Genomic DNA, 26,220 nt, shown 5'->3' with positions numbered 1-26,220 from the left:
TCTCTTCTCTCTGGTGAGAGTGACAAGGGACAGGATCCAAGGGAATGGCATCAAGCTATGTCAGGGGAGAATTAGGTTAGATTTCAGGAAAAAGTTCTTCATCCAGAGGGTGGTTGGACACTGGAACAGGCCCCCCAGGAAAGTGGTCACAGCACCAACAGTTCAAGAAGCTTTTGGACAATGCTCTCAGGCACATGGTGTGATTCTTGGGGATGGCACTATACAGGGCCAGGAGTTGGACTTTAATGATCTTTATGAGTCCCTTCCAACTCAGGATATTCTGTGATTCTGTGAGTCCCTCTAATGTTTCTGGAATTTTTGGCTTTGCTAAAATCTCCTGAAAATTGTCTGCCAAATGAAAAGGACAATACTCAAAGAAACAAATATTTGCATTATTAAAGAAGTTTCTGAAATCACTCACCATGTAAATGTGTACATAAGTGATTGCATTAAGGAGACAGGAAGGTTACTTATCAGAAGTTGAACATTTTTCAACAAATGCCCTTGCTATGCACATTCACTCACCTTCTCATTTCCCAGCTGAGAGTTCTTGTGGCACTTGCATATATTTTGATCAAACAAATAAACCCTAATTCTGAGAACATACCACAGCTGTGGTTGGTAGAGGAGGCAGGGTTTGGCTTTGCCTGAACAGGTACATAGGCTGGAGAAATGTTATCCTGAGCCTTGGGTGCATATACACACCACAGTGCTGCTGTGCATGTGGGCAGCTGGCAGTAACAGGAAGACCAAGTGCCAAGACAAACACAAACCTTGTGTAGGAAGGTAGACAGCTGACAGCTATTAGTAGGCTATTAGCTCTTTAAGATTACACCAATACAGTAAGTGGATTTGGTAGAGCTTGCATTTGTTTGGGTTTCTTCTGAATTAGGAATGCAACTCTGTGACCTTCCTGGTTAGGAACACCAATTCACAAGAGACCAAACGTCATCCTGCATCACTGCTCTCAAAGAACAGCATCATTTGGTGAGTGGCAGGGAGAGAGTCATGAATATGAGTACAGAAAGGTCCTCAGCAGAGGGTTTAAAAGGAAGTGGTCAGCACATGGTCCAGAAGTGAGCTAGACCCACTAGATATTTTATTGTTTCAGTCATCTTCATGCCTTGATTCTGGAACATGTAACTAAGCATGGAGATGTCTTCACTGCAGCCTCATGCTTAATGTCACTGCTTCCAAAAAATCCCATTTTCCAAAGTTCTCTATCATTTTCCAAGCAGAAATGCTACTGCAGAGTTGTTGTTTTTTTTTTTTTTAATTTTTTTTTTCATTACCTTAAATTAAATATTATTTTCTTTCAGGTGTTGTATTTTCCCTTCCTGTTTATTATTTATTCCCCTCAGCTGAGATGTAAGTCATGGCAGAAAACTTGGTTGTATGTAAGTAATAGCCTTCACCTTTTCATTCATGTTTGCAGGCAAGACAGATTACCTAAAAAATGTTGAATCAATAAAAAACACACAGTTTGGCCCACAAGTAAGTTTTTATCTTTTATAATTTCAGATCTATGGATATGCATTAATTTTCCTCAGTTTTCAGTTAGTATCTACTATATTAAATTGAAATTGTCTTCTGTCAGTAAAGTATCTGAGTTAGTTACATGTCTAAACTAAATTTTTGAAGGAATATTTGTGTATATTTTTCTGTATATATGTCTATATGTTTAAAATTTGAAATGCCATACCTGTGCTAGAATAAGGGTTATTTGATGACAGGCTGCAGTTCCTCTGAAGCCTTTGAGCTAAGCGTTTTCCTGGCCACTGGACTGAGAGCACTTCTGGTTTTGTTGGATCTTTTCTGCACAGAAACACAGGAGACTTCTTAAGGAAAAATATGTGGGAGAGTTCTTCTCTCTCTGTTTTCAAAAAGTGCACTTCTACGTTCCCTTTTGAATTAAATAAAAATAAATAACTACTGAGAGCACTGAATTATTTTCTGGATTTCCACTATTACTCATTAGTTTTGATTAGGTCATTAAAGAAGTTAAAAGAAAAAAAAAAAAAGAAGAGGGTTAAACTGGCATAAACCAAAATCTTTGAGGGAGACAAATCTCAAGGTCAGTATGTGTGCATGATGTGGTTCTGACCTGACCTAAGTAATCATTCATTCTTCATTCACAGGAGTTGTAGCATCACTGCAGAGGAATTGGCATGAATAGAGGTGCACAGACACTATGCATGCTTGGTGCACCCTCAGGCTTTCAAAACCTGACTGATTCCTGCTCAAGATGCTGGCACAAAACCAGGTATTACTCCTGTACTTCAGGGATCTCAAACTCAACAGCAAACCAAACAAGAAAATGATATTTCTAAAAGAAAAAGAAAATTACATTTCCAACAGAAAGGTCTTAAGATCTTCTTTGTCCATAAAACACAAGTTTGTGTTTTGCTTTCCCTATGGTATTTAACAATAGCATAATAAGGAAAAAATTCCATATAATCAAGTAACATTTCAAACCCTCATCACAGAGATCATTGTACTAAATTGTGTTAAAACCCTTGGATGGATAAAGGCTACCCAAGCAATTAAGGGTTTATAGAGCTAGATGTTAACCAAGAATATGGCCATATATTCTAGGGAGCAGCTGTGACAAGCAAAGCCTGGCTATTTCTTCTTTTAACCTGAAGATCATTTTGTATGAAAAAAAGAACTATAAAGCTGTCAGTTATCTTAGTAATTTCAGAGATTGCAGTGGTTTGGTTTCTACATAGTAAACTGTCCAGGGATTTAAAAAGAAGTAAGCAGAACCTAGCATGTACCAAAATTATTGTCCTACAGGCAACCCAACACAGGATAAGATGCATTCAATTTTAGGAAAACTCCTATTAATGGGTTCCTAAAAAGTGTCGCCTTATTTCTCCTGTTATTGCCTATATCAGATTTCTGGGTGAAACGTAAAGCAGTTGTGGAGGCTCTCACTCCTCACCCCCTTCCCTGCAGCCAAAGAGGGTTTGCTCACCTCTCCTGCCGGGTCTGCTCTCCTGGTTTCCGTGGCACACTCCAGGGAGCTCTGGAGGGACTGCAGCTGGTTCAGGGTCTCCTTCAAAAGAAAGCGAGTCACAAACTGCTCCAAATTGGAAGCTTCCTGATAGTCCTAAGAATTACATGAAAAACATCCAAAAGGTCAGGCTTTGCTTACTAAGTTAGAAATACACGAGGGAAGGTTCAGACTTCATTCAGGAAGGAAGCAGGTTGGATGTTTCCATGTTTATAAATGTAAACCATGCAAGCTACCTTTGTTGATGGACAAAAAGACCTCTGAATTTCCAGGTGTAGACACAACTCCCACTCAAATTGAGAGGCTCAAGTACACAGTGACACAACACAGTTTCTACTCAAAAAGACCATCTTCCTTACATCCTTAACTCCAGTTGATGGCAGCACCACATTACTTTTGAAGTGTGGAAAGACCAAAATAAGATTGACGTGCAGAACTGAATTTAAAATTTTAATTCAGATCCACTCTTGTAAAAAGATGTTTCCCAAACCCACTGACCTGTCTCAGATATTATGGGAATCGTCTTTGAGCAGGACACATGCTTAAGATACTCCCCTGAAAAATCCCAGTTGGCTGAACAGTTGGCTGAAGGACTGTACAAGAGGGGTTGCCTTCTAAATCTAACATTCTTTGACTGATTTTTGTTCCTTTAATTTGTTTAATTACTTTTGAAACCCTATATCTGTATATGTCACAATTTAATTAAATGCATCCAAATGTAATTTAAACTAGAGTTTGGTTATTATAAAACTTTGCACCTATACTTAGCAATTTGTAGTGGCTCTTTGAATAATAACATTTCCACTTTGTGGTATGTATAAAAGATATTTATGCTTTTTTTTGTGCAGATAATTTCAGAAATCAATTTTTATACTTGTTGTCTCCCTGGCCCAATAAATCATATTTCCATGACTGGGGTTAAATTTGGTGTTTCTGGCAAGCTCAAATCTGCAAAATCCCACTGTGTTCCCTTCCAATCATGCCCATTTATGTGATTCTGTGATATGGGAGTTCTACAGTAATATGCAGGTAATGCTTTGTGAGGAGGGCCACCTTTACAACAATTTAAACAGTCTCTTTCAGAGAGGATAGAACAAACCCCCAGAGCCTCTGCTTACTCTGTTGAGGTCACATCAGGAACAGAGATAGAAAATAGATTTACATCTCTTAAGCCCTGAATGAATTTGTTGGCTCCTCACTCAGCTGATCTTGAAAACCTTTGGGCACAATTCAATCTAAAACAGTTTCATAAAATATGAGGTGCCTTCAGTGAGATATTTCTTTAGTCACCACATCCAAGAAGAGATGATGGTCTCCACCTCCAAGCTTTAAAGAAGACCTGTCACTTCGATGGTGTTGCCTCCTACACTATCTGAGAACCCATTTGAATATTTTTGGCAATGCATATGGGTATTCTTAAGGTATTCCATGTTCTTTCCAATGTGAATTACAGCTGAAATGCCTTTCTGATTTTTAGACTTCTCTTAGAATTTTTCCACGTATGTGTTTGAAATCAGAACACAAATAGAAGATGTTTAGAAATTGGAATGTAAAATGAAGGACTGTCAGATAATAGCTTTAAAAGCATTTTGCTGTCAGATGAAAGCAATCTTTTCACAATATCTGTTATTAAATTAGTTCTTGTTGGAAGACTTCTACTACAGAAATCTCAGGTGTTAAGCCACCCATGAATCTTCAGAAGTTACTTATGTAGCCATGAAGCTTTGTGGTCTTCTACATTTACTTACTCTGTTTTATGTTGTCACAGACTAATCAGCTGCGAGTCATTTTCCAACAAATAATTTTTCATTGATACAATTTTAAAATAGATGCTCATGAGAGATTGTCTGTCTACCTGAGGGACTCACACCAGTCTATAATAATGTTTATGGGAACCTTTATATTACTTAATCTTTTTGTGCAATATGAAAGCTGTTATTTTATTTTTCAAATCTGTCTCCATTGTAATGGATTTAAAATTTCAGTGAACCTGACAGATCATTTAATTTTCAATAAGTAAAGATTTCCTGGCATGTTAGAACAACATGTATGAATCTGTGCAGCATGGACAGATAATTTAAACCTTTCAGTGGAAATCCAAGGTATAGTTTCATTTCTTTTTCAGCTTTTGCCATTGCTCTTGGAAATAAGTGAAGAAATAATCCCAGAACTGACCATTTCTTGTAAGTTTTTGAATTGTGTTTTAAAATTCTGGGCATCCAGAAAGTAAATGTTGCAAATATCTCCATAATGCTTCCTGATGATACTCATGGCAAGTCTGATACAGGCATGCTGAATTGCAGCCTAAATGTACATCAGTATTGTGTCATTTTGAAAATTTTTCAGGTGGGCTCTCACAGATATGGGGATCATATAAACATTAGCTGTGTAATACTTGCTGCTGTCTGAGGCTTCTTCTTTCTAACTCCTTAAGAAAAAAAAAACAAAAAACAACCTAGAAAAGCTTTCCTGCATCTTAAAGCTAGTAAGATTTTTTTTTTCATTAGAACTACTCCAAGTTTGTGCATTGCACTGGGATTTAGTCTTTTTTTCTTTATATTCATGTCCCATAACTTCTAAATTTAAAAGCTTCACTATGTAAAAGGTCCTTGTGATCTTTAGATATGTCTTAGACTTACCTTATCAGATTTACAGAGCTATTTTTGAAGATGGGAAAGGTAGCCAGGATGTTAACAGCATATTTGGCAGTCTAGAATGATCAAAGGCCTTTTCCTTAAGTATATTTTACCCAAATATTAGTGCTTACAAATATTCTATGCGGAATTATTAACTCTCTCAATGTACGTAGTTGAACAAATAATTACAAATTATTTACTGTTTTCTTTGAAGAATTTGTGAGTCAAGAAATTCTGAGCTCACAGCAATATTGGGCCCACCCAGTGAAAAATAGCTACTACCTGTCTTTCTAAAGTTCTTCAAAGATCACAGAAGAAGGTATTCAGCATATATAAATGAACTGAATAATTGTAATTTAAGTAATGGAGGGAAAAAGATTGTCCATTACAATTCAATTTAAACCTCAAGCCCAGCTCTCAGCATTGAGGAATTAGCAATGCTTTGGTATAATTTCACCACTCTATTTCCTTTGAAAAAGTACCTTATTTTGTGTTTTATTCGAGGCACACTGGTACAACATTGTTCTATCAATTTATTAAATTTTTATTATGGTAGAATCTGCTAAACTGGCATGCCCAGCATATGTACTGCCAGAGCATCAAGCCACCAATCAGTAATGGCACCCATGGATGGTGTCTGTACATAAACTAGAAAAATGGGTCATTTCTTGAATTTCCTTAGCTGCAAATTACTGTTCATTACCATACACATCACACTGCACCACAGTTTGGGCAGTAAAGATGAAATAAGTCTGTGTTAACATATTGATCAGCTTGTTAGTTTTACTGAATGTGAATGAATGAGGGTAATTTTCCACATTTTCCTCATCAAGAGGCAACTGTGACCTTTGTGAGCAGCAAAGATTTGTTTAATGAAACTGAAAATGCACATAATAAGTGATTTCACTGTGGAAAAAGTGACTGTGGTCTTTAAAAGTGTCTAAAGGCTATCTTGAAAAGTGCAGAAGAGGTTGTCCTTTTACAAAGGCAGAGGAGGCAGGGTTTAGGAATCTCCTAGTGTAGTCCTCATCTCAGGGTTACCAAGGTTCAGCAACTCTTGTTCCTCTCAGTCTCTGGTGCCAGCCTCAGCCCTCTCCCCCTGACCCTGCTGCTCCATTTATCAGAAGAGCAGCTCCTTGAGATGGAGCAGTGGACTCTTCTTACTAATATATAACTTAGCAATTTTCTGTTTCCTATCTATATCATATTAAACATAATTTCACAAAAAATTTTTATGCTCATCTTTACAAAAAATACCCTCAAGTCAACTGAAAAGCAGTTATCACTGAGTAGGACTCAGCAAGGAATAATCTATTTAAATTTCCCTTTATCATGGAATGTCTCCTGGCCTATATGTTTAAATCCCAAATTAGAGGGACAATGCCCTGGGTTACAACTTTAAATTGAGGATATAAAATTAGTAAGGATAACTTCACTAAAATGAAATCCCTAAAATCTAATTGTTCAGACTGTAGGAAGAAATCAAAAGAAGAATCAGAATAAAATTATAATTTCACTAGAAGCCATATTGAGAGATGCTTAATGTAGTGACATCACACAAATCTAATCTTTACAGCATCCTCACTGTAAAAGTGATCAGAGGCAAGATTTGACCAATTATTAGATTCAACTTTGAATATGGCACAAGTTTTGCAAGTTTATCCAAGTATTATATTTTGCATAAATGATGTGTTTAAATTCTACCTAGAGAATTGGAACAGAGACAATTTCTACTAACCATCTGCAGTGCTGACAGAGCAGCAATTAAATAAAACAGGCATCCATGGCTGATTAGAAAGAAGATTGCCACACATTTGTAACAGCATCTCTCAGAACATCTATCACTCCCTGGGACTACTGAAAGAGCAATGCACTGTTGTTGCAATAATAGGGCATACAAAATCCATGCATGGATAAAAAGTAACTCCTATTTAGGTGCTATTAGCTGTATCACATAGCTTAGAGACAAGAAACTGTTTTGGCTGTGTTTGATATTAGCAGGTAGCAGGGAAATGTGTAACACAATTGCTCCAGGGAAAAGGTGCAACAATGCATAGAAAACATCAAAGCCTCTGGTGGTTTTGATAGGTATCAAGAGGAGAATGTCTAGTTAAATGTTTATTTTTCTGCTGTGAAGTAATTTCTATTTAGAGGTATGAATATTAAATTAAGGGGGTTTTTGTTTTGTTTTATCCTTATTTTTGACTAAACATATCTTCTCTGCTTCTGGCAAAAATTTGAGACTTGTGTCTTTCTGACCCACTAGGTACAAAACTTTCACAAAAAAAGATCAAAGAAGTTCCCAAGAGTTTTCATTAAGGAGCTAGAAAGGAAAGGCATGAATGTCTGGAATATCCTTGTATGACTCCTCAGAATTAATTGCTTACAGCTTTTTTTAATTTATCTTAGTTTGATTTGACTTGCACTAGTAGTCACAATATTAAAAATAAACAAAAGAAAATTTCCGAACCATAATTTAATAATGTTCCCAAACAAAAAAGCTTTTATTCATAGAGTCCTCTTTGCCTTGTAGCATTATCACCAGCATTTCTCTCTTCAGTTGAGAGACAGTCAGTTCAGCTACTGACTGGAACAGGCTTCTCAGGGAAGTGGTGGAGTCTTCATCCTTGGAGGTATTTAAAAGATGTGTAGATGTGGCACCTGGGGACATGTTGAGTGGTGGATTTGGCAGTGTCAGGAGGTTGATTTTGGACTTGATGAATTTAAGGATTTTTTCTAACTTGAATGATTCTAAATCTTAATGATGCTATGATTTTTGATTGACATAAAAAAAAACCCCAATAAATCTAAAGGAACAAATGAACTGTTTTCCAAGTCAGTGCATGAAATACTATTCAGGATAAAATGAGCAATACCTGTTTTTCTTGTGCAGCAGCTATTCATTGCATTAACTCTGTGAAAGATGCACTTGTAAGAAGTGTGATTTCAAAGAGAACAAGACTACATTCTATGAAAAATGTTAATAAATTCTAACCTCATGGAAAAATGGGTGCCAGCCACTTTAACAGTTTTTGTGAAAACAAAAAAGCAATTTAAAAGTTCAGTTTTGCTCAAATATAATGTTAGTGGTGGAACACCATTGTCAACAAATGCTTATCTAACTTTCTTCCCAGATAATTTCTTTTGAGATAAAATTTACATAAATGCTAGTTACTATTAGTCAAATATGCAAGTAAAAAAAATCTAGGCATTCTGGTTTATAATGGGTATCAACCCTCAAGATCGCAGTGATTTACATAATTACCATGAATGCACTATCAGTAACTAAATTTCAAGCCCTGTGTTACTCTCTGGGCTCCTGTAATCTTCTCTTTTACTTTACTGGCTCCTATTTTTAGACTATTCAAGAAATTTTCAAGTAATGATAAGGCTGCACTGACTTTGCTTTGCTTTGGGGTTTTTTGAGCAAAGCAGAAAAATTAATGGTTTCACAGAAACAGATAATTAGACATGCTGTGTTGGTCATTGAATCCAGTATCTTCTGTTGTACACCACACACCCCCCTTTCCATGTTTTTACAAGCAACATGTAAAAAGCAGTTAGGGTTTTTCCCCCAAAAAAGATTTGGAAGGCTATTTGAGAACTTTGTAGCTCCACTGAATAATTGTCTTGTTTTAATCCTAAAATTAATGTTTATGTTTTGTGTATGTAAATACTGCATGAAAACCAGTCTTAAATAAATCAGTTTTGGTCACTACTGCTCCAATGCATTTTGCTAGTTCACCTAGTCTGGTCTCTTGCTATGACAGATTGCTAGGTATCTTTCAGAAAAGAGTTGCAAGGGAGGGAAGTCCCTCCAAAGCAAAGAATCAGACTTTTACAGAGTCTGTAAAAGAGAAAATTTGCACTGTCCCATCCTTCTTTTCCTGTGTTACTGTCATTTCTTTCCATGCAAGCCTGTTGTGCTTTTGTCTCCAAAAGAAGAGCTGCACTCCTGTATTTACAGGAGTAGTGTGCACTCAGAAGTCATCACTTTCCTTCCTGCTGGAAGATGTAACACAAGGACACAGTACTGAAACAGAAAGACTGTAGCTCATATTCTGGTTAGGTGGGGTTTGTATTGAAGTATATTCCTTCCAAATGCAACTCAATCTTTTCCCTGCTGAAAGATGTTCCTGGAAAAATCTAACTCTGTGTTTTTAGCTTAGCACCTTCCCATCAAGCAATGGAGCATGCATGGCTCCTGCACTGCCAAGGGCTTCCCATCTTCCCAGGTGCAGTGTAGTTGCTTTGGCAGGAGGGATCTGGCCCCAGGAAAGTGAAGGAAAGTAAAAGCTTCTTGAACACTGGAATGTTTTCTGCCACAGATGATGATGGTTTCACTTTCAGACAGCAGAGGAAGGCTGGAGAAAACTCAGTTCAAAAAAGCTGTGCTGACAACCCTTTCAAACTATGGAAGGCAATAAAGTACAGAGAAATCATGCTGGTCTGGGTCATTGGAACTGACTCAGCCACTGCAGATACACTGTGTGCTGGTGGGTCCCACAGTGTAGGTCTTCAGTTCCAGATTTCTCTTCTGTATATGAATTTTCCAACTAGCACATCACTTAGAAGATAATAATAAATGCTGATACTACTCAGTCACTGGTCAAGGGACTCAGTGGCTGCAGTGGCAGAATGGTGACAAAGTTTTATGCTGCACTAGGAGAGTAAACCCAAGTCTGGCCTGGGATGCATGTCAATGGCCATTTCAAACCACACCATTGCTGAGCACCAGCTTGCATGAGCAGGGAATCAGCTTGAGCTATGAGCTGCCTGTGTGTAATTGGTGATAAACTTCATTTATTATGCTATCTCAATGTGCTAACTAACTTTTGCTGCACATCCAGCTCTGATTTTAGATGGACAGAATCCAGATTTTAGACCATGAACTGAAGCAAAACTTGAACCATTTAAGATAGAAATTTTAATATTTGCACTCCAATGATCTATGAGGTCACATAACCTATCTGTTTCCTGAGAACTGAATTCCTGTTGAAAACAATCCAAACTTTGAACTGAAAATTTAATTTCCATACAAAGCTCTAGTGGCTGAATATATCCTTGGCAGAAAGCTCTATTTTAGAATTTTTGAGAACACTTTTTTATTTGCTTGTGTTCATACAGAGTTTCTACTAAATGAAATTAAAATCAATTTTCCAGTTTTAGCCTTGCTCTATTTCTGTTGCCTCTAGTAAATAGTCAGCTGAAGTATTCCTGAAAGACAGAAAACCCATTAGGTTTGAATCCTCAGTTAAAAACATAAAATTCAAAGAAACTGTGGTTTGGTTATATTTTAGATGGGTTCTTCAAGTAGACATATGAAACACTTATTAATATTCCAGATTGTCTTATCCATATTTCTAGTCAGGCCAGTACATATATTTTATAATCTCATTACTCTGCTGGGACTTCTCCTTGTAATTAACTTCTGAAGTAGTTCTTAAATGCTGTGTTTAATTTACTTCCAGTTGTTATGAGATGACATCCTGCCCTTCAGCAGTAGTATTTTATACACATGGCTATTTTAAAAAAAATTATGCATAGCTAAAATGATCCAATCTGTTGCTTTTTAATATCCAGCTCAATAAGACAGTGAGTCAGTACTTGTTCATTATGAGTGGAAGATGCACAGCATGAATGAAGAGACATTCAGCTTCCTGGCTCAAGCTCTAAGTAAATACGCTACACTTTTGGATTTTTATTTTGGCAAGTTATGTAAAATGTATGAGTACTTTATTCCTGCAAACACACAAATACCAAAGATAACAGCTTCACTAAAGAAGCACAGCTTTCTCCACACTGATCTCTCCACTGATTGACTAAAAAAAAAAACCCAAGTTTTTTTGACCCCAGGGGATCTCACTGAATAATCTTGGCTGAAATTTCTGGTTTTGATGACGAGCCTGGTGTGGATCTGTGGCTGGGTTTGGGGGATCTGGGTTTGCTTCTGTCACCTTTTGAAGCTGTTCCACCTTGCACAGGATATTTAACTGTTCAGCCAGGGAAGAGGAGCAAATCACCAATGTACTGATGCACTTCTGGTCAGCCACACAGGTGGGATGTGGTCTGAGCACAGGAGCAGGTACAGCCATAACAGAGTGCCAGATGGATTGGCTGCCTGCATGTCCTGCAGCACTGCCACATCCCTGGTCAGATGTGCAGGTGGAGAAACCAACCTTCTTCCCCTGAGAATCATCTCCTCCCTCCAGGGTAAAGGTCCTCTTGCTGTGTGGTGGCAACAGCCCTCACACCTCCTCTTGACAGGCTCTGTGACCACTGCTTTTGTTTAAAATGCCTCAAATGGAAATGAAATCTTGTTCTTGGCCAGGAGGTTTTGCTTAACCCATCAAGTTGGTGTCGATACTTACCCACATTTCATAGGGGACATAGAATCCTCTTCACATAACAATGTAAAGAACATTCTTCAGGCCATTCACAAAGATTTTGGCTATATCCAAATTACAATAGTTTGCAGACAGGACTTTAAAGTTTTCATATACAACCATTTTAACAAGCATTTTCTTACTGGACTTTGCTACAAAAATGTATATTTGGAAAAATTTAAACATGAATTAGTAAATTCTGATGCAAAAACTACTGGAAATACTCCAAACAAACAAAATATAGTGTAAAGAAAATTTCACAATTTTTACTTACTTTCTTTGTTTTGTCCATTGCCTTCAGTATGGTTATGTTTAAGTCTTCCAAGACAGATAGAACATTTTCATACTCTCCTAAGTGCTTTGAAAAATAATCAAAAAGAAGAAAAAAACCCCACATCACCTACAAATTATCTGAAAAATCAGTGTTTCATTCAATCTCAACTTTATCAAGTTTGAATTAAGTTACAGCATTATTCAATATCTAGATGCAAAATGAAAAGGAGTTACAATGAAAAGGATAATTTTCTTTTTAATTTTTTCTCTGTAAAATCATTCCTGGCATACCTAAAATACCAAAATCAGTATTTCAAAACATTTTCTTTCAATAAATGAGCTGTCAAATTCACAAAAGGTGTAAATATCAACTTGACAGGTAAAACAAACTTATATGCAAAATATCTACATCTTCTTTTTAAATTGAAATTTCAGTCTAATAGTCTACAATTACTAGTGGCAAATGAAGTTTTCATATATGTGTGGTGAATTTGATTATATTGATACCAAAATTAGTAATTCTGTTAGAGCCCGTAGAGGAGATAATATCAAGTGGGGCTGGTTGAGAGCAGCTGTTTCTCTGAGAAATGAAGAGACCATGAGTTGGCCAGATAAGCTTCTAGTCCCAGGTGCTGTGACATTTTCAACAAATATGATGCATGCAAAATTCATTTTAATGAAAATCATGGAAAGAACAAGTTACAGGATGTCCCTGTGTGGCTTCTCAAAGCAAAGGACTTTTTAACAGAAAGAGCTGATGTAAAATCAGAGGCATTACAGCAAGAGGAGGGAGAAAACCTGGGAAATCATGACCCGAGTTCCCACTTGATTGATGTGATGAAATACAATAGAGGGAAGCACAAGAAGGAAACAGTGTGAAAAATAAATTAATTAAATTATGTTAAAGCTTAAAGACTGTGTTAGACAAGGCATTTAGACATCAAATCACCTGGAAGAGCACAAAAATCAACATCTAAGTGGCAGACAGGAAGAACAAGGTTAGATAGGAGCTTTCAGAAATAATAAATAGCAGCCCTTCAAGGTTTTTAAGAGGTCAGCAGGAGCTTCTTAGGAGAATCATGAGAACATAAGTTACCAGGAAAATTGTGATGTGATATGGTATTTCTAAGAGTTTGAATGAAATGATTTAGAATTAAAACTTATTATGAGTTAGTACCCTGGATGTTTTTTAGCTTCATTTCTCAGAAGAACTGATATAACTCAGAAAGAGCTCTATAAACACAAGCTTAAATATGGATTGAGTAAATTCAGTACCAGATTCATGGATGAGAAACACTCTAGTAGCAACATTTGAAGGATTTAAAAGGCATTTGAAGCAGCCTGTATTTAATCAAAACAGACAATAACCAGAGTCAGTGCTGGACTGACATCCCCCCAGTCCAGCAAACCTGTGAAACATCAGCTGCAGTAAATCCCATGTGGAACAAAACCACCTCTCTTCCTCAGCCAAGTTTATACAATTTTGGCCAGATGCTCAACCAGCAGAAGTTGTCACAGCCCAGTTCACTTCAGATAAGCCTCTTGTCATATATTTATAAGCCACAGGGTGAGGTGGTTTTTAGTGGGCTCTTGGCCATGTCGCCCTGTGGGTGAGTAAAGGAGCTGGTATTCAGCTTGACAATATGTTCATCTTTTAAAGGTCTTCAGCATTGTTGACCACTGGAAAACTTGTCATGTTTCCCCCAGAAATTGTCTGGTGTTGACAAGTATGATTTTTTTTTCTGACATTTTGTGGGAGAATCTGCAAAAATATTTGTAAATTGTTTTCTGCTGCAAGAAACACTCCTAAATCAGGTGCTGTTAGATAAGCTGGAGAGCAAACAGCGTGTTGGGGAAATGACTCACAGCCCAGAATGGGTACAGAAATGGGTAACTGGGCCAAAATCTAGGCCTTGCAGGAGTTTTATTGTGACAAAGTATCATAGAACTTGTCAAACTTGCTGTTCTCCCTGGCTTAAGTAGGAGGAAAGTAATGAATTTTCTTTTAGTGGGGTATATGACAAGCATTAAAGTGAGAAACTAACTAGAAAAGATATCTCACAGTAAGGGGAAATAAAATACAAGTCATCTATCTATCTATCTATCTATCTATCTATCTATCTATCTATCTATCTGTCTATCTATCTATCTATCTATCTATCTATCTATCTATCTATCTATCTATCTTTATGTCAGAACAGATATTGACTCTCAGAGAATGTGAAATACTGACTAGGAAACATATTTTCAAAGTAAATTCTGCACATAAGAAATTCTGCACAATCTGCACAGTCTGAAAAGATTATAAGCCATCTGCATTTTCCCAGGAGTTCTCTGAGTGAAAATTATTTTCTGTTTAGCTACAAAGATTAAACAAAAAAAAATAATCACATGGCATGCTTATTTGCACAGGACTGCTGCAGGCATATATTATATTCTTTCCCAAAAAAGAACTTACCATAGAGCTCTTCTTTGTCAAGATTGCTGGAAAAATAAGAGTGCAGAAGGTTAGTGAGGTTAGTAATGTTTGGTTTTTTTTATTGGTAAACAGTGTAACTCAAACATTAGCCTGACAGGGATATGAAGCTCCCTGCTTGAGCTGCAGCAGAAGATGCAAGTGCCTGGCTCTTGCTGGCCTTGCTCTGCTGCCTTAGGGCAGAAGGCTGCAGCCTTTCTGAAGCTGGCTGCAGGTGCAGCCTCTGTTCCTGAGCACATTCCCACTGGCACCTTCCCACTCACTGCAAACCCACCCTCAGGTTCAGCCCGGTGGCTGCTCCTCAGGCCTTACACATTTGGCCCCAGTTCTTGCAGAAATCCATCTAAACACCAGAAATTTTTTGTTTGGAGTTTTTTCCTCCACCTTTATGCCTGTAGCACTCTTCTGTGGCTGTCATGCTGGACAGCAAGGCTCAGAGATCTTGGCCTTCCATGCTAAAGAAGAAAAAAACCCAAAAACCTTCTCCTGTTTGCAATCCTTGCTGTGCAGTAGTGTTCTATGGGAGAGCCTTACAGAAGGAGGATAAAACCAGATTTAGCCCATGAGCACACATAATTCCTATGACTTTCTGGTCATGCAAGACCACTTCACCACTACTAGCCTTGGCAAAATTAATAATATGAAAAATATAGATGTACTGCCATATTCCCATGCTATCATTACATAAATACCTAAATGCAGGGAAGTGTTCTATTCAATTCAAACCTCCTTGCTTGAAGTAGATTTCATCTTTATCAACTTTGAAGTGATATTTTCTCTCATGAGCAAGGCTTTAATAGTTAAAAGAAAAAAATATTTGACCTATAACTCATTACTGAAAGTTAGCATATTGCTTTTCTTCCAAGGAGGAAAAGAAACAGATTATTAAAGAAACTTAAAAGCATGAATGTCCTCTTTGAATCTTGCTGAAGGGTGAATATTGAATGGCTGACTGCACTTAGTATTTTCTCACTTATCTTTTTAATGGAATTTTTTACTTGACCTTTTAATAAAAGGATGACACAGTACTATCTTAAAATCACTTTCTCCACTGCTAACTTCCATACATCTGGCTTTTATTTCACAAGGGAGAGAAACTGATAGAAATTGCAGGATCCTGGATTATCACAAACTTGCATACTCAGGGCTATAAAAACTTCTGAACACTTCTAATTGATAATGTAAATTAGATTTTCACACAACATTTATTAATTGAAGGTGAGTCTTATCTGCATTCAAACAGACCGAGTGAGATGGCTGCAAATGAGACTTGCACCTGATTTCTCCAATGACCTCGGTGGCAGGTATAAAGGATTTCATGGTCTGTAAGAGCTGGTGCTGAAGCTGTGAAACTCAACTCTTAGGTAAACCAACTGTGATGGGGAAAAGTGCAACTCCTTAAGGCTGTTTACCACAGATCGCTATGGTATCTATGATCAAATGTGCTTGGCCAACTCTTCTGCAGTTCACCCATTGATTTTGGAACAGTCCAGATATTCACCTTTTAAATGCAAACTGAAACCCTGAAAGCTGGAAAATTTCCTGAGACATAGAGCCTTGACAGGATATGATAAGGTTAAAGGACAGGAGAGTTTGCTGTTATAATGCCTACTTTTTTTTCATTGTCCCTGCATTTTCTGCTCCTTCACACCATCTGCCTTAATGACTTAATGTAAAAGACACTTCTGCATTTCTTAATGCACAGTTTAAAATAGCCTTTCACATTTTTAACCAGTCAAATTCATTATCTCTTTTCAAATTTTATATTTAAATCCCTTCTGGTCCATGTTCTTTTGCAACATCTTCAGCACCATGTTAGTGACATAGGGGCCAGGGGCTTTCAGCATCCCTGTTTTCAACATGCTGTTTGTCCTACTGACAGGAGTGGCACAGCTGAAAATGGATTACCAATGAAAATGGAAAAGTGTTCAGGTACTGAATTCATTTTCAGTTAGAACTGGAAACACGAATTACCAGAAAATATTACCCAAAGCATTTTGTGCAGCAAGCTTGTGGAAAAGCACAGGAATGACATAAAGAACATAGATTTCTGTCTAGCATACTCAGTATTTCCTTCTGTTATAAATATCCTTGGAGACTTCATTGTTCTTAGCATCCTGTTTGAAGGGGATGCTGTTCTAGGCAGGGAAGCTGTAATTTTGTGTCAGTGATTATTTTATTCTCTCTGAAATAATGACATGATGCTTCAAAAACAAGCTGTGAATAAACCTCAGAATTCTTTTGCTTCATACAAAGAATTTTAAGTTCCCTGCAAGATGCTACAGAAATAATTAAAGAAATTTGGCAAGTATTTAATAGTACAGGAGTGAGGTGCACACCAGAGGGCTGTTTCTGTAACTCAGTACTCAGGTTTACAGCAGCATATGTTCCTCATTTCACTGGGTACATATGCTTCTGCTTAACCCTTAATCTGGTAATGCTGAACATGTTATTAACAATATTTGCTGGATGACTCACATCCAGGTACCAGCCCCCCACTCATGATAAACAACCAAATCATAGGGTGAGGCAAATGCATTCACATCATGTCAGAATGGTAATTCTCAATTTGCTTTCTGACTACTAGATGCAGTCCATCTACCTGTCTGTGTCTAAAATGTTCTCTACCTAAAAAACGCAAGCTATTGTTAAAGGACTATTACACTGAGCAGTCCTGATCACTGAAAAGTTGATCATATCTATTGCTCAGTAAAATAAGCAAATTCACTTGAATGAACCATGGCAAAAGCGCTTACTTGTGGTACCTCTGGAAGTGGTCCAAAATGCAGAATTGCAAAGCAGCTGTGCTTTTGTTCTGCCCACTACAGTTAGCCATGGACTGGGGGCAGCCAGGGAGGAGAGAAGGTTAAAGCTATTTCACTCATCCACTGCTGTGGGTCCATGGATCCATCCACTGACCTGACACACACTGTTCTATGGTACAAAAAGCAGTTCTAGGCAGGGGAGCCAGCAGAAGATCTATGTATTTTCCCTGGACCACAAGAAAAGGTATCCATCTTACAGAGGATGGAGTCTGAAATATAAAATAGTTATTTTATTGAGGAATCCAATACTATATGAAAGATTTTATGAACTAACTTAATTTAGGAAAATCACTGCCATGGATTACAGCTGAAGAATGATAATACTTGCTTCTTCAGATCTCTCTTCATTCTCAGATATGAGAAGGGTTTATCTCAAAAGCTTGAACTATCTTTTCAGTCCTCTTTGCATGCCTCTTTGCTAAATTTGGTTTTAGGGATGAAAGCTAGTATTGCCTATTGTTAAGTAGAAGCATATAATTTGTGAGTGAAAGGAATTCAGCATTACTTAAACTATGCAAGGGTAACTGAATAGGTGTCCGTGGACAACCTCAGTGAAAAAGCTGTAAGGTCTTTGCAACCAGAAAGCCTGTGTACCATCTCACTTCAAGTCAGCAAAATGAGGTAACTGCTCCAACACTACTGAAGATGTTTTGCAAAGGAGTCTTATGTGTGCACTTCCATTTTAAGGATTTTCTGCCTCGCAGCTCCTTTGCAACACCAAACAACACCTTTTGTTCATGTTTGTTCAAGATTTCTTACCAGTGGGGGCAAAACTGCTTCCAGCAGGATGCAGTGCTGTAAGCAGCTCCAGCGTTGGCCTCTGGTCACAGAAAACGAGAGAAGAGGAGGCAGAAGTGGGACAAAGCTTCTGTCCCTGGGGAGACAAAGTTCCTGCTGCCCCGAGGACACTGCTGCTCTTCAGTCCCAGATCCATCTGGACTGAGCACCCTCTGGGCTCCCAAAGGCAGCAGCCAGCTTGGCTCTCTGGGCTCTGACATGGGCAGTGGGGTCAGCTCTTTTACTATCCCACATTTTGTTTCACTAAATAATTGCCTAGTTTGCTTAGCTCCAAGCTAAGTGATAACTTCAAAGTCATGACTTACTGCTCTGCCTGTAGCAGGACTGAAGGAGAGAATAAAGGGTTTTTTTTTCCTGACTAAGAACTCATCTAAAAAAACAACCCTCTAGTCCTTTGCATTCAGCAGTGACTAACAGGGATGTGATGACTACACAGTTGACAAATCACCTTAATCATCCCAGCTATAACAGCCTTTGTGTTGCTAAAAGAGGCTTAATAATGCTATTAAAACTTGTGGTGTATGCTAAAATTTGTAGTGTAGAACACTCTACAAGGGCTGCAGAACTATGATTTTTTTGCAGAGTCTGAAGACACAAACCTAAATGAGGAAATGAGATGCACCATCACAGTGGCTCTTTTGCCACAGAGAGCAAATTTCAGAGTTTTCACCCCATAGGAGGGGATAATGTTCCAATTTCTGTTTTTGTCACAACATTATTTTAAAAACAAACAAAAAAAACCCCAAAACAAATAAACAACACCCCCCTATCTCCCCCCCTGCCCCCCCCCCCCCCCCCCCGAGATTAAATTATTTATTCTTACAAAATAAAATGTTTACATTGGTTTCTTACACTCCTTGGAAATGCACAGGAGCAGGCAATTCCAAAATGTCAGAAATCAAGTAAACAAGGCAGAAGGTCAGCTTTGCTGAACAGGCATCTTCTTTTGGAAAAGGAAGGTGTGTGCCCAGTGTAAGCAAGGCAAGGTGATATGGGAAGAATACAGAGATGCAGCTTGCCAGTGCAGGGAGAAAATTCATACAGCCAAAGACCAACTGGAGTTGAAGCTGGTCAGAAGTGTGTGAGAAAATAAAAAGTTATTTTAAATATATTAATGGCAAAAGGTAGCATAGAAATAACATCAGCCTGTTACAGGATGAGGATGGGCACCTCACAAACAGGGACATGGACAAGGCAGAGGTGTTTAATGCATTCTTTACCTCTGTCTTCAACACAGATGATGGACCAAGGGGGGCTCAGTGCTCAGAGCTGGAGGACCATGGCTGTGTGAATGTTTGACTCCCAGTAGACCTTGAAATTGTGTGAGATCTGCTGCTTCAGCTGGATCCCTACAAATCTATGGGGTCTGATGTGACTCACATAAGAGTCCTCAGAGCTATCTGATGTCATTGCAAAACCTCTCTAGGTAATTTTTGAGCAGTATTAAAAATCTTGTGGTTCTATGGGAAACCCAGACTATGGAAGGGACCAGGCCTCCAGACTACACCTACCATTAAGCAACCAGCTTACTGCAGGGAAGTCAATGTTATCCACTGCAGAACTGAAATGAAACACTTTAAGTCAGCTTCATTTAGTTAAAGGCAACTGAAAACAGTCATTACTGTTTGATTTTTTCACTGAGAGGAATTGCTAGTTGTTTCTGCATAAAGCTGAATTTCCCATTAAAAATGACCACTCACATGAAAAATTCTATTTGCAGCTTGTCTGTCTGACCAGAGGATCTGTTAGTAAATCATTCTTGGTGAACTTGTTTGATCACTTGTGAAACACTAAAATGTATAATCAGCTCACTCTGACCCATATCCTGCCTTTGTCTATGTGCTTCACTTCCAAACTGATTTCTGTAGCTATGGTGATGAGAAACCTGTGTTAAAGCCAACAGCTGCAATTACATGTCTTAAATATTAGCAAACACATCTTCCTGGTGCCAATGCTGCATCATGTGCCTGAAATTCTAATTTAATCTAAAAGAACCAGTTTTTTAAAAATAGTCAAACCCCAATATATTATTTTCCTCTTGCAAATTTGCATTCAAAATTCCTTTTAAAAAATTACTCACCTGAAGTTCACCTAATTAAAATCCTGTCTGTTATGTCATATTCTTCTTAATCAATTTTTTATTTTCCTTGTTTTAGTTAATTATTCTTTTCTTGTATTGAACTGTGAAAGACCAGTAATATCATGGGACTGAAATAGGCCTTCCAACTAAAACAAAAAGAAACCATCCAAGGCACAGATAGTACAATTAAACTGCTGAGGACTTATCATTGTTAAGTTTACAAGCAGAACCTTGAAGGAAGCATTCTGGTCCATATAAACATGTCTTTCATTTTAGTTTCAGTGCACAGTACTGGGCTCCAGGCTCATGGGTTCTCACGGCTGCAAGGATTGCTAAGCAGCCTCTTACTCTCTACATCCAATTGTCACCTTTTGGAGTTTGCTGCTAGGGCAGATGATCTCAGCACTTCTCTTTTGACCCAAGGGAGGAACTAGGGCTCTGCTAGACCTGGGCAGGTGGGAGGAAGGTTTATTCACTCTGGGGATGAGTCCCAACTGTAGATGTCCGTATGCGCTGGCTGTCCAACCTGCCCTGCCAGGCACAGGAGCCCCAGTGAATTCTGTGGAGTGAGAGGGTTTAACAGACCATCTAGAAGCAGACTCAGAAGTAATTTGATATAACACTGGCATCTAGTGTTGCTTCAAATGCTCTAGCATTTCTCCTACCACCTATGTCCCAGCTACTTCTGCTGTGTTACACTTTCCACCTTGGGCTGATTTTCAAGTGTGAACATCTTAAATGTCTAATGCCTGGGCAACTGAACTGAAGCCCATGTGAACAGTACCACAGTATCTTAGGTGCCAGTGACTTCCCTGAGCATGAGGGAGCCTTAGACATCCTGCTGACACACAGGCATGCAAGTGTAGATGTCTCCATAGTACCATCCCTCTATCTGCTGTGCATGCAGCATGACACACTCTCCAAATTCCCAGCATAAGCTCAGTGCTGCATGTGGCCAAGGTGCTCAGATCCTCACCAAACTCATCTGTGGCTTGTGCACAGTTTAACTTACACTACACACAAAGGTTTAACGGGTCCTCCCTACCTTTGGGAGGCTGCCTGCGCCCCAGGCTCTCAATAGTTTCAGCATCCTTGTAACCAGGGTCCTGACCAAGGAATTCATTTTACCAGTGCATAAAGGGAGAAAAATAACTCTGATTCCCCACAGACTCCTGTGAGTCAGTAATCAGTGAAGCATTTATTGCACTATCTCTCTGGCAGGGCTGCAGACTAAATCCCCTTGAGACCTTCTGTGTATCTCTTAGTTTGTAACTTTGTGAAATATTCTCATTATCTTCTGACACCTTTTCCCAGAGGATGCCATTATACTAAAACAATTTCCATGGAACTCAGTAAATGATTAGGGTAAAAGGGAGGGTACATTTGCAATGAGTTTTGTGAAGGCTTATTCTCTAAACCATTAACCATGTCAAGGATTCTTGCTCTGCTGAAACATGAGCTTCTCAGAGTTGACATTAAAATTAAGTAGGAGAAGATTTACCAAAGAAATTAGTTGTAACAGCCTTCACCCCTTAAACCACTAATTTAAAACTTTTCCTGTATGTTTTTCTCTCCATGTATAAAAAGACCTGTACTTCTGATACCTTTCTCTACTTTCAGTACAGTTATTCATACAACACATAAACATAACAGCTGTATGTCTGCAGAGCTTCCTCAGCTGTGCTTCACCACTGTTTTACATGAAGGATGTTTTGCATTCAGTAATAACCAGCAGAGTATGTGCATCTTCAGTTCCGAAATTACTTCAGCTCCAAAATTACTACAATCTGCAGGCCATGTTCTCCATGACCCTCCTTGTCAGCCCAAAGAAAGTTTTCTGGTGACTTTGCAGCACTCCCATTTACTCCAACACCCTTCCCATTGCCCCCATCAGCCCTGCAGAGCCTCACTGAGCACTGTGGAACTTGGAGCTCAGACAGGGGGAGGAGAGAGGGGTGAGGAACCATACCAGGTTCCCTTCAACCTCACAAAACTCCACAAAGGATAACTCAGATTTCAAATAGAGTGCATTAATATTTTTTTAAGTGTTAGGACAAGCATTGACCAGATCTAAATGGACATTACAGATGTGTAACATGGATGTCATGTCAAATATATGTCAAATTGGGACAGAGAGATAAGCTCTTCTCCTTGCCCCTTCCCTGCTCACAGACATGAACTCATGTTGGTCTAACTCTTACTCTGGGGGCTTGGCTCCTACTCAAGAAACTGTGGGGATCTACCTTGACCTCCTGATAACTTAAAAAGAGCCTAAGATGTTGCCCAGATGCTTAGAGTGTGTTTATACTGGGGCTACCTGCAAAACAATTATAAGAAAGGGGAGGAGAATCACTGTACATACTCCAGGCTAAAGCTTAAGTCACTGCTCTTGATTTCCTGCCTGTATTTGCTCAGTTGGGGTTTTTTTACATGTCTTTAAATACAAGACACTACTTTGCAGCAGAATAAAATGCATGCTAGGAAACGAGTCCTGGAGATGAGGCTATAACAGCCTAGACCTGATCACTTCTGCATCAATGCAAAGCCTTTCCTCCACTGGCAGTGTGAGGGCACCTGAGTATGGACTCTCCACAGATGTTTCTTTATACCATTTAATGGTATGTGATTGCCCAAAGGTTTCAGGAGATCCTGGGAAGCACAAAAAGAAGTGACTCTCAGTGGCAGTCAAATGCCTAATTTGCTTTCAGCTTTACTCTGAAGTAATGACAATACTGGAAACTGCACTTACATGGTTAACTGCTACTCCCCTAAAGCGGTCACCTTGTACTAATTACATGTCAGGAATGCTCACTATATGGCCTAATCACCTCCAAGAGAGGTAAATCACTAATCACTAATTACCTTCAAGAAAGGTAAAATATCATAGCAATACTAAAAGATGGAAAAATAAATTCCTTTTTGCATGGATACGTTACTTCACCTAATCTGGTTGTCTTATGCATTTGTTCTGGCTGTATCCAGGAGAAAATAAGCTAAAAATTTAGGCAATCAATTTTTACACTGTGTCTTTAATGGTATTTACTTAATATTTCAAATGTCAGAAAAAAATAAGGTAGAGATTTTTAAATAGAAAGAAAAATACTATGCATGGAAGTACCTCCATAAACTGCAAAATATATGTCCAAATTATGTACTGAGGAAATAACCTCAGCTAATGCAAATTTTCAGTAAAAGCAATGATCTGCCCTGAATGGATAACCTGTACTTTAGGGTCTAAAAAAACCCATACATTTAAATTCATCCTGTCATAATAAACTCCTATTCAACCTATGTCTTGGAAACTTGATGCAGCAGTAACTAATTCTTACTCATCTGTGTTTTTCCTGCTGATTTGGCACTAATTGACTCTTCTTTTACTCTGTAAAAAGAGAACACCTAACTGCTTCAAATACCAAGGTGCAGAGATCCTAGTCAGTCAGACAGACACAACCTGAATTACAGGGAAGTTAAACCCTCTGTTATTTTCCCTGCTATCACATTGGAAATGGTAATTACTCATTTCAGCAGTCTTCCACAGCCCATCTGCTTTGTGACAAGCATGTTGCATTAGCTTGGATCGGTCTTTTTAAAAGTTAATAATCTAAATCTCACTTCAACTAGACCAACATCAGGGCCTGTGTAATAGTGGGGTTTAATACCTGCTTAATTTAGTTCCCTTAGAAGTGTTAAGCCAGTGTAAGTCTTTCATGCTTTGAATCTTTTATTGGAAAATTGCTGCAGCATAGCTGAGAAGGGAATTCAAATTGCCTGAGTTTGTGGTCCATGGCTATCACCCCAAGGCCACATCTGCTTTTTCATCTTCAGGCTTTAAAGTACAAAGACTTGTGCACATAGACAGTGAGGTTTTGAATGATGGCAAAGCTAGAGGATTTAATGCAGGTGGAAACAACCCAAAGTCTATTCTTGTGACAAGATGGTTATGAAGTCTTGAGAGACTCCAAGAAATTAACTAAGGGATCATGACATGCTTCCCTAGACATCTATCCTAGGCATTTACATGTAGTGTAAACCACTGCATAATCACAAAACTTAAAAAGTATTTCTGGGACAGGGAGCTACAGTCTGCAACTTGTAAAGAGTGAAATGAAGCAGAGAGAAGATAAAAGATTTGCCCAGAGTTTGACAGTGTCTCCATTTTAAATGGATAAGAGACAAAATAATCTGTGCCAATCTCCTCCCACTAGCTACAAAAATGAGCAGAATTCTTTGTCCGCATCCTCTCCTACTAAAACCAGACATAAAATACTTCTGAGTTGCATCATTTCCATTTCATTCCCTTAGATAATTTGGAAGTGGAAAATTCTATTTTAAAATAAATGGTTTGGGGATTGTTTGATATGTACATTATTCTCTTAATGCTTACATTAAAACACTTCCCAAGGTTCAGTGAACATTTTGCTAGTTTTCTTAGCTAGCTTGTTAATTTGAGACATTTTACCATAACTTGCCCTTTTCAGGAAATTCCAGTGAGTAAAGATTTTGCCTCACTATATCTGCTCCATGTGATTTTTTTTTTTTCTTTGAAAGCTATGTTAACAAGGAAATTATATTATACTGGCCAAGTTGTCTCTCTTTGCTACACCCATCTGATATTTGGCCTGTGACATCTTGCTGACTGATTTCTCAAAAGCTTACAAAAGTGTAGGGGAAAGCTTTTAAAATGTATTTGCCTCTGTTCTGTATCAAGCCTGGTATAATACTTTTCAAAGTGTGCAATGAGCCTTTTATTAGTTAGAGTCCATGAAAAAACACTCAAAAAGCTTCTTGTTGCTGTTTTAAATCCAAATTTCAAGTATGTTTTCTTACCCATATCTAGGTTCTCCTCCTCCTGTAACAAATGCTAATCCATCAATACAGAGCACCCTTTCTTCTGGTTCGAAAAGGTAATTTAGTAGCTTGTCTTAATCTTCCACTTGCTCCATTCCCTGAAATACATGAAAACTGAACTCTTCACAGCATGTATTCTGTGACTTTTGTGCCAACATTTTTGTAAGACTTTTTCTGGATAGTGAGAATGATCTCTCTCTCAGATGGCTGCTATGACAATTTAATATGACAAGTTAATAGCAGCAGCATTCAACAATTGCACCAATTCTTCAGGTGTGCCTATCTACCAGGAAATAATATTATCCTCACTTTTCTACATATTTTTCAGATTTATATATTCTCTGTTAAAGAGAAACTGGTGTAATAAAAATAAAAATAATAATGGTATTTCATGAATTAAAAGATCTTTACAAATAAAAAGCAAGGAGAAATAGATGTAGAACATGTATTTTTTCTTAGAAATCTTGCTTAGTATCAAGAATTTCTGCCTCTATGGCTTGCAGACAAATGGAATTACGGTAAAATTAAATCACTTACACAGGTATGTAGTACATATGAGGAAGTCCAAAGCTGTGTGAATGAGTCTGGCTCTGAAATGAGGTTTTGACTGGATCATTCATTGACCTCCTTGGCCATAGGGGCACATTCTTAGCTCCTGTTCAACTTGGTGTTTACCCAATATCCTTTTCTGCCAAGCTGCTTTCCAGCTGAGTGGGCCCCAGCATATATTGGTGCATAGAACCACAGAATCATAGAATTGTTTGGGCTAGAACAGACCTCTAAAGCCATTGAGTCCAGCTGTTAACCCAGCACTGCCAAATCCCCCAAATACCTCCAGGGTTGTGACTCCCCCTCCCTGTCTCCATCACCCCATCCCTTAAT

The 26,220-nt window shown here is 38.3% G+C and overlaps 1 protein-coding gene across 1 annotated transcript in view; it reads right to left on the bottom strand.

Annotated features, from left to right (window-relative positions):
* NECAB1 (N-terminal EF-hand calcium binding protein 1) overlaps positions 1 to 26,220 on the bottom strand; it is a 51,347-nt gene that overhangs the window by 6,044 nt on the left and 19,083 nt on the right. Inside the window, 5 exon segments of the mRNA XM_085572324.1 lie at positions 1,703 to 1,815; positions 2,978 to 2,998; positions 3,000 to 3,112; positions 12,313 to 12,396; positions 14,770 to 14,795. Coding sequence (XP_085428450.1) covers positions 1,703 to 1,815; positions 2,978 to 2,998; positions 3,000 to 3,112; positions 12,313 to 12,396; positions 14,770 to 14,795 — 357 coding nt within the window.

This window comes from Lonchura striata, chromosome 2, assembly GCF_050655825.1.
Source record: "Lonchura striata isolate lonStrDom1 chromosome 2, ASM5065582v1, whole genome shotgun sequence".
NCBI classification, from domain to species: Eukaryota; Metazoa; Chordata; class Aves; order Passeriformes; family Estrildidae; genus Lonchura; species Lonchura striata.
This window is presented reverse-complemented; position numbering and strand designations above follow the sequence as displayed.